Here is a 9,379-nt window from a genome sequence, read left to right as displayed (position 1 = left end):
TACTCCAGGTACACACACACACACACACACACACACACACACACACACAATCACTGCACACTTTTACTGTAGTTATTCTTTACAGCAGCGCATGACTAGTAGCATTTATGTTATAACAGGATCAATAAAAAGGGTGTTAAACTTTAATTGTTGTGTTGTAACCTCCTGATATAAAAGATATTGTTGCTATATGTGTCCATTTTTACAGGTTTGTTTGTTTTAGTCAGTGTTTGTCTTTTGATGGAAATATTCTTATAATTTTATCAATATTTGGTGATATTCATTAATTTTGTGACTAAAAGCATCTAATTCTAGATAATAACATTTTTGTTGACCAAAAATGGCAAAATCAAACCAATTTATTTTAAAATGCACTTTATCATTTTACATTTTGAACAATTAAAGACTCATAATATAAAATACAATACTAGCACATGAAAATAAAAACTAAACTATATTTTTTCCTGAAAAAGTACACTTTTAAAAAAATAAATGCTGTGGATTTTAATAGTTATTCATATATAATATTACGTTTATGTTGTGTATCTTTATTATATTATTATTATAATTGTTATTATAAGATTATATTCTTCATAATCATATTCTTTCTAGTTTTTTTAAACATTAGTGTGTTGCTAATGTGCATAATATACCGTTTTTATACAGTTTATATATTTTGTCAATATTTTGTCATATTCATTAATTCCAGTCAGTGTTACTCAGACTAAAATGCTTATTTAATTTGCTTGTTTAATAAATACAATTTTGATGGTGAACAATAAACCATTTTTTTTTCATTTATCTTTGTTTTAATAAAAAAAAAAAAGTGTGTATATATATATATATATATATATATATAGCAAAAGCAACATGTAAAAACTATATTTTTTCCTGAACACTTTTTTAATAAAATGCTGTGATTTTTTGTAGATATTCATGTCTGTAATATTATGTTGTGTATCTTTGACTATAGCCTTAAAATCATATTCTTTCTAGATTTTTTTCAAAAACATTAGTACGTTGTTAATATGTGTTTAATAAACCGTTTTTGCTTTCCTCTTCATATTTCCCTCAGCAGTATGTTTGACTTAAAATCATTAAATTATTGCCAGGATGTGTGTTTTTTGTCTCATCTTCGCTATCATTGGCAAATCTGCATATTGATGAAAAATAAAACTGAGTAGAAGAATCATCATCTCTGAATTACATTATGAATTGTTCTCCTTCCAGGAAGTATTATCCCATCATGCACCTGTCCTCCTGGTTATGTGGGTAATGGCTATGGACCTACGGGCTGTACTCAGATCAGTGACATCTGTGGAACTAGTAATCCTTGTGTAAATGGTCAGTGTGAGGTAAGTGTTTATCTCTTATAACTTCCCCTCTCTGTTCTGTTTCCATGAAACCACAGCAGTCAGCGTGTTTTTTTCCCCCCTAGAATACAGCAACTGGCTACATCTGTCGCTGTGACCCGGGCTGGGCAGGGCAGAATTGCGATCAGAACGTGAACGAGTGCTCTAGCAATCCCTGCCAGAACGGAGGCACCTGCACCGACGGCTTCAACGGCTACACCTGCACCTGCACCTCCCAGTGGACGGGCCCGCAGTGCCAAACTCCACAGCAAGGTGTGTGTTATTGGAGAAGTGATGCATGTGATAGTGTGTGTTTATCTATACAGTAACATCATGAACTTTTATGTGCATCAGAGTGTGGAGGAGTTTTGGAAAGTCCAGCTGGCACATTCAGCTACCCTACGAATCCTGGAACGGGCGATTATGATCACCAGGTCAGCTGTGCGTGGGTTATCAGAACCGACCCCAGCAAGGTTAGTAAAGATACATCAGTGACCTTTTTAAAAATCCAGTCCATGCTGAATGAAATCCGATACTTGTTTCTTGCTAATGTTGGGGTGCTGATTCAAAAATAGTGCCTGTTTTGATGTGCATTTCATAGAATTGTTGCTTTCAACAACCATTTGTACAGTGAAGAAGTCTTGTATTACCCCTTAGTTACAAAGACATGGTTCGTTTCTTGCTCTGACAAACAGTTGTTAGCTTACTACTATTTTTGCAGTTCTCAGCTGATCAATGAAGACATTATTTTATGACCAGTGACAGAAGAAAATGCATACATGACCCAGATGTTTTCTGTACTACATCCAAACAGTGACAGAAAATTAAAGATTTTGTGAAAAAAGCTTATATGTTTATAAACTTATAATGTTCTTATAATAACTTATAATGTAATGTTCTTTGAGTATTGGAACACGTTTTTCCACTCCTTTGCCGATTGAAGTTAAATGATACATTTTGAATACTTTTTTTTGACATATGACTGATCCATATGTAATTTGAAAGATTCTTATTTTGTGAAAAAAAACTGTACATAGTGGAAAGTTTTAAATGATTGAATACATTTTTTACCTAAACATCATCAGAATAGGTCATATTAAGCCTTTTGTGATGATGAAAACATTAAATTTAAACCAAATAGTCTTTTTTTTGCCCATTTAACTTTTTTTTTTTTTTCTATTTTCAACAAGTACAGAATTGTAACGTAAAATACAAAACTAACACTTAAAAAAATGAAAACCAAACATGCATATAGCAAAAGCAACATATAAAAACAATTTTTTTCTTTGAAGAATGATTGATATACGTGTAATATTACATTGTCTATTTTGATTGTATTATTTTAAATAATCATATTCTTTTTTTAAGATTTTCCTTCAAAAACATGAGTTGTTCATATTTTTTATATACTGTTATTTTTTTCTTTTCTTTACAGATTGTAAGTTAAGTGATACATTTTGAATACTTCACCTTTGACTGATACATATGCAATTTGAAAAATTCTTATTTTGTGAAAAAAACTGTACATAATGGAAAGTTTTAAATGATTTAATTAATTTTTTACCTAAACATTATCAGAATAGGTCATATTAAGCCTTTTGTGATGATGAAAAAATAAAATTTAAACCAAATATTATTTTTTTCCCATTAAATTATTATTTTTTTTTCTATTTTCAACAAGTACAGAATCGTAACCTAAAATACAAAACTAACACTTAAAATAATGTAAACCAAACATGCATATAGCAAAAACAGTATATAAAAACGTTTTTTTTCTTTGAAAAATTATTGATATATGTGTAATTTTACGTTGTCTACCTTTAATTGTATTATTTAAAATAATCATATTCTTTCAAGATTTTCCCTCAAAAACGTGTTGTTAATATTTCTAATATACTGTTATTTTTTTCTTTGCAGATTGTAATTTAAATGATACATTTTGACATTTGACTGATAAATGTATAGAATTTGAAAAACCTTAATTCTTACTTTGTGAAAAATGTTTACGTTTTTACTGATATTTTTCAACTCACCGTCATCAGATTATGTAATATTAGGCCTTTTTTGCAAATCATATCAGAATTTTTTTTTCTCTAGATTTCATAGATGTAATCTATAGAATTAAACTTTGGTTTTTGTTCTTTCTTGTGGTCAGTAATCTGTTGTTTTTCCCAGATTCTGCGGATTACCTTCCCTTTCTTTGACATCGAGAACAGCGCCTCCTGCAACTTCGATTTCCTGCAGGTCCACGACGGCGAGAGCGCCTCAGCTTACATGATCGGGAAATACTGCGGCACTGCCGCCCCAGCCGAACTCTTCAGCTCCCACAATTCTCTGTACTTCTGGTTCCGCTCTGACCATTCAGTCAGTGGTCGTGGCTTCACAGTGGCCTGGCAATCGCAGGCACCAGGTAAACCAAGAATGCCCTTATATTAAGATCACATTAGTGAAATGTCTCAGATCCAATTGTTTATTGTCAATAGTGTCGCGATGTATGAAGCACAGCTCAAACAGAAGTCACTTTCAAACCAAGCAGCTTTCTGTTGGTCAATGTGGCGAATCAGCATGATCAGCTTGAACCCATTGCGAAATCTGCATTGGGAAATCTTTCACCCTCACCTGAAAATGTCCAGTTCCTATTGAAATGACCAATTTCCGCAAAAATGCATGCCAAAAAATGTGACTGCATTTACGGATTGGTCCAAATGATTGCCTCTCTTGTGATATTAGCAACTATTTGAATTTGTATCTTATTTCAATACTCCTTTCTTTTCCAGTGTGTGGTGGGGAGTTGACCAACACATACGGTGACATCAAGTCACCCGGGTACCCAGGTAACTATCCACCTAACCGGGACTGCTATTGGATGGTGAATGTGAACCCTGGTCTGCTCATCACATTCGCTTTTGGCACCCTCAGTCTGGAGCACCATGATAACTGTAACTTTGACTACCTGGAGGTAAAGCTTGTTACATCTTGGATTCATTTTAAAGGTGTTTTCTGTGCGTATGTGTTAAAATGCTTGAGTTTTCGGATTTATTTTGTAGATCAGAGACGGACTGCTCCCAGAAGACCCGGTTCTGGGAAAATACTGCAGTACAGCATCACCACCACCTCTACAGACGACGGGACCATCTGCCTGGATCCACTTTCACTCTGATTTCAGCATCAGCGATCGGGGATTTCACATTACATACACTACTTCACCATGTAAGTAAAGCCCATGCTGTCAAAACACAGAGAGAGAGAGGGGGATTATGGGACATTTTAGGGATTATAATAGACCTGTACACTTCCGTTCGAAAGTTTGGATTGGATTTTCTTTTTTTTTTTACATTAATGGGCAAATTAATGTTTCTGAATTGATGTTTTTCGCTGCATTTATTTGATCAAAAATGCAGTAAAAACAGTAATATTGTGCAATATTATTACACTTTAAAATAAATTTTAATATGTTTTAAAATACAATTTATTCTTGTGGTGGTGAAGTTGAATTTTCAGCATCATTACTCCAGTCTTCAGTGTCACATGATCCTTCAGAAATCATTCTAATATGCTGATTTGCTGCTCAAGGCTCATTTCTTATTATTATTAATGTTGAAAACAACCGTGCTGCTTAATATTTTTGTGGAAACGGTAATACATTTTTTTTAGGATTCTTTCATGAATGGAAAGTTCAAAGGAACAGCATTTGTTTGAAATAGAAATCTTTTATAAATACTTTACTGTCACTTTTGATCATCTGTGAACAGTTTCCTGAACACAATTGAATGTTACAGCACTATTTTCTTGTTTGCAGTCATAATGCATTAGCAGTAATTCCAGTAACTACATTATGGATCATTTTAACAGATCCACCAGTGGAATACTGTCCTTTCAAATGCTCATAAAACAGTTTATTGGAGTTATATACATATTAAAAGTGAGCAGTCACATTGCAAATGTTGTAAACTCAGAGAGGAACATGATGCTTGGATCAACAACTGGGTTCAAATGGGCAAAGCCAGGTGTCCTGCAATATTGGGATGAATTGCTTGAGTGTAATGCAATTTACTCTGTTCCATCAGCTGACCCGGGCTGCGGAGGCGTCTTTACAGACGCAGAAGGCATCATCATCTCTCCTAACTGGCCTAATAACTATGCTCACAATAGGCAGTGCATTTATATCATCAGAATGCCACGTAGTGAACAAGTGGCACTTAACTTCACCCACATGGACCTTGAAACTCATAGTGGCTGTCTTTTTGATTTTGTTGAGGTATGATTTGTGTAATTAGTGTTGATGAGAGGAGAAGTAAATAGCATTTTGATCTTTTAACATCGCCATTTCAGTGGCATTACCAAGTCAAATCTCTTTTAGGTTCGAGACGGGACGGGTGAGACCGACCCACTCATTGGGAAGTACTGTGGCTCCACCCTGCCAGCACCAATATTGTCCACCACTAATGGACTCTGGATCCGTTTTAAGTCTGACAGCTCTGTGTCCCGTGCTGGCTTCAGGGCCATGTATGAACTTGGTGAGACACTGAAACCTCCTTTTTTATGTAAAGCGTATGACGCAAACTGAATGCCAAAAAGCACTGAAAAGTAAAACAGTAAAAACAAGGCCAGAAACATACTCTATGCAAACATGCAAATGCACATTACAAGCATTTGGTCTTATTTTGACGTGGTCCCTTTACATTAACACGGAAGTAGCGACAGATCTTCCATATTGTGATGTATGCTTTTAGTAATTTTCTTTTTTTTTTTCTTTTTTTTTGTGCATCAAGTTAAACTAAAATAAGAAGGTTTTCAATATTTATTTTATTTTATTTCAGTTAACATTTATTTTATTTCCAGTAACAAAAATATCTTAAATTTTTCAGTTTTAGTTTTAGTCAACTATAATAACCCTGATGTGTGCTTACACTACACTATGAATTTTGTTATGCAATGATGTGAAATTATTTGAAGTATTTGCGTTAGCATTCTTGTGCAGAGGATGTTTTGGGCCTAAATGCATTGTCTTAAACACATGAGATTGTTGATAATATTAATTATATTGCATTTTACATTTTTAAGTGTTTTGTTTTTTTCGGAATATGTGTGATTCATTTGGTGGAACAATGTATGCTGCAAAGAAAACACGCTCCCTAAGGGGCCATTCACATAGAACATGTTTTGGCAGGGCAGTGGGGGAAAAAAAGCAAGGTCTAGAGATGCAGTTTTTAAAGCTTCAACTTCTTTTGACTTTTGAGTGCTGTGGTTTTAGAACGCTGTCATGCAAGAGACACTCCAAAATACATGAGACATGAGTGCAACGCTCAATCACAACCATCTAATGCGTGTTTACATAAAAACAAAACCATGATAAAGCAGCACTGTGGAATGCAAAACCACATTCTGTGTGAACAGCCCCTAACAGTTTACCTTACTTCCTGTGTCCTGTCTAAGATTAAACACAATATTGGATAGCAAATATGTTAAAGCTTTAATGAACATAATTTAATATTAGTATGATATATACAGTTTGTGATCTCAGAATTGAACTGTTTTCTCTAGCTTGTGGAGGAACCCTCTCTGGAAGCGGTCAGATTCGCACTCCCCTGCACCCTGACCCCTATCCCCACAACAAAGTGTGTGAGTGGGTCATTAACCAGCCCGAGGGCTATGTGGTCACTCTCAACTTCCTCACCTTTGACGTTGAGGGAAGCAGCACATGCGTCTTCGATTATGTTGAGGTACAACATTAGCATTGTGCGAATCCTATTCAGCCAACATACAGATTACGCTTTACATTTCTTCTGAAACGTCACTCTTTACTCAGGTGAGAGATGGTCCCAGCATAGACTCCCCTCTGATTGGTCGATACTGTGGAATTAACATGCCTCCCATGCTGGAGTCCACCCAGAGGTCCATGTTCATCCGCTTCAAAACAGATTCATCTGTCTCCAACCATGGTTTCACTGCTGAGTTTGCATCTGCAGAGCAAGGTGAACTTTTGTTTTGTTGTTTTCGAATGTACAGTAGCTTGTTCAAATATATTATATATACTGTCTAGTGAGCTGCCTACCAAGACCAAACAGGCACATTCTCAACATGAAAGATGTTCACTGTAAAAAATATTCTGTTCAATTTGCAGTAAATAACAATGCATTAACATTAACTAAATAACACTACATACCCAAATGTACATTACTGGTAACAAACATAAAAAATAATTCACAAAATATAATTAATAATTCATAGCTGGTATCTCCAAAAACCATACATTTCACAGTATTTTACAGTAAAATTACAAATAATATGATTTTAAAGTTTTTCACTGTATATGGCAACGTAACTTACAATTAACCAATTAACAGGTTTTATTGTAGTATTTACAGTATTTTATTTATTAAATATATATATATATATATACTGTATATGTATATTAGTGCTGTCAAACGATTAATCGCGATTAATCGCATAGAAAATATACAGTGTATATTTTGAAAATATTTACATGTATTTACATGTATATATTTATATTCATATAATTTATATTATATATAAATATATTTAATATATAAACATAACATATCTTTCTTAAATATATACATGTATGTGTGTGTATTTATATAGACATAATAAATATACACAGTACACACACAAATATGTAAACAAAAACTTTTATTTTGGATGCGATTAATCGTGATTAATCATTTGACAGCACTAATATATATATATATTTTTTTTGTAAAAAACAAATTTTTTTGCCACCATTGTTTTGAGATGCAATAAATTAGTGGAAAAGTTAGTCCAAGATGGCTGATGACTGTATTATAAATTTATATAAATATTTCATTCAGTAATGAAAACTAATTTAAAAGTTGACTAATATGATGTTTGAGTATTTAGTTGTTAGCTTGGCAACATGCTAATGTCAAACTTTATTGGAATCAACTGAGTTGAGCTTTCTGTGTTCATGCTAATATTTGGTGAATCGACATTGGTAGACCAGTGATGGTGAGAAATACTGGTTAAAGATCTGGCCTGGAAACCGTAAGGTTCATGGTTTGATTCCCACAATAAGCAGCACATGCTCTTTCTCCATTGATTAAAGCATGTTCAAATGATTTCAACACTTGCGTTCATTTTTGCAGGTTGTGGAGAGACTCTTACAGAACCAACAGGTTCATTCACCAGCCCAGGACATCCCACTGACTACCCTCATGGAGCCAATTGTACCTGGTACATCTCCGTTGAGCCTGGCAACCTCATCCGTCTGTCATTCACAACCTTCAACCTGGAGTATCACACCAACTGCGCATACGACTATGTGGATGTCTACGATAATGGCACAGCGCTGACTGGCACTCTTATGGGCAGGTAAACCAAGACATTTGACGATTTAGGCCACAGACATCCCTTAATTGAAGATTTGTAAATGAATATGTTGGAAAATGTTGGTTATTTTGTGCACAGGTTCTGTGGGCGCTCCGTTCCTCCATCTCTAACCAGCACTGATAGTCTGATGACCGTCCTGCTGGTCTCTGACTCCAGTCTGTCTGCGGAAGGCTTTTCTGCTGAATATGTCTCCATCAATGCGAGCACAGGTATAATTTTATTGCAGTAATTGGATATGAAAATCCAATTTGAAAAGCCATGAAAGTACAGGCCTCATAGTGAAGCTTGGGTTTTAAAAGACTGACTTTTTTCAGGTCAAGTCAAGTGAGCTTTATTGTCATTTCACTGTATGTAGAGATATACAAAGGAACAAACTGTTGTCTCATATCTCATGTTTTGTCTATGCAGATTGCAGTGAGGTGTTTAGGTCACCCACCGGGGAGTTCAGCTCACCCAACTACCCTGACAATTACCCCAACAATCGGGAGTGTGTGTATAAAATCATAGTGGAAGTCAACATGCAGATCATGCTGAATGTCACAGATTTTGAGCTGGAGGGGTTCAGTTCCTGTGGTTTTGACTATTTAGAGATCAGGTGAGGAACTTTTCCAGCATCTTGGGTCATTGATTTGGTCACTTTTTGGTTTTCAAACACT

The 9,379-nt window shown here is 34.8% G+C and overlaps 1 protein-coding gene across 1 annotated transcript in view; it reads left to right on the top strand.

Moving 5' to 3' along the window:
• cubn (cubilin (intrinsic factor-cobalamin receptor)) overlaps window positions 1–9,379 on the top strand; it is a 43,696-nt gene that overhangs the window by 5,019 nt on the left and 29,298 nt on the right. Inside the window, exons 10-22 of the mRNA XM_016543286.1 lie at window positions 1,231–1,355; window positions 1,439–1,625; window positions 1,707–1,825; window positions 3,528–3,762; window positions 4,130–4,311; window positions 4,400–4,562; window positions 5,420–5,610; window positions 5,713–5,869; window positions 6,897–7,075; window positions 7,162–7,327; window positions 8,480–8,705; window positions 8,802–8,932; window positions 9,132–9,318. Coding sequence (XP_016398772.1) covers window positions 1,231–1,355; window positions 1,439–1,625; window positions 1,707–1,825; window positions 3,528–3,762; window positions 4,130–4,311; window positions 4,400–4,562; window positions 5,420–5,610; window positions 5,713–5,869; window positions 6,897–7,075; window positions 7,162–7,327; window positions 8,480–8,705; window positions 8,802–8,932; window positions 9,132–9,318 — 2,248 coding nt within the window. The remainder of the gene's footprint in view (window positions 1–1,230; window positions 1,356–1,438; window positions 1,626–1,706; window positions 1,826–3,527; window positions 3,763–4,129; window positions 4,312–4,399; window positions 4,563–5,419; window positions 5,611–5,712; window positions 5,870–6,896; window positions 7,076–7,161; window positions 7,328–8,479; window positions 8,706–8,801; window positions 8,933–9,131; window positions 9,319–9,379) is intronic.

The sequence above is a fragment of the Sinocyclocheilus rhinocerous genome, unplaced genomic scaffold (genome assembly GCF_001515625.1).
Source record: "Sinocyclocheilus rhinocerous isolate Xijiao unplaced genomic scaffold, SAMN03320098_v1.1 scaffold97, whole genome shotgun sequence".
NCBI classification, from domain to species: domain Eukaryota; kingdom Metazoa; phylum Chordata; class Actinopteri; order Cypriniformes; family Cyprinidae; genus Sinocyclocheilus; species Sinocyclocheilus rhinocerous.
This window is presented reverse-complemented; position numbering and strand designations above follow the sequence as displayed.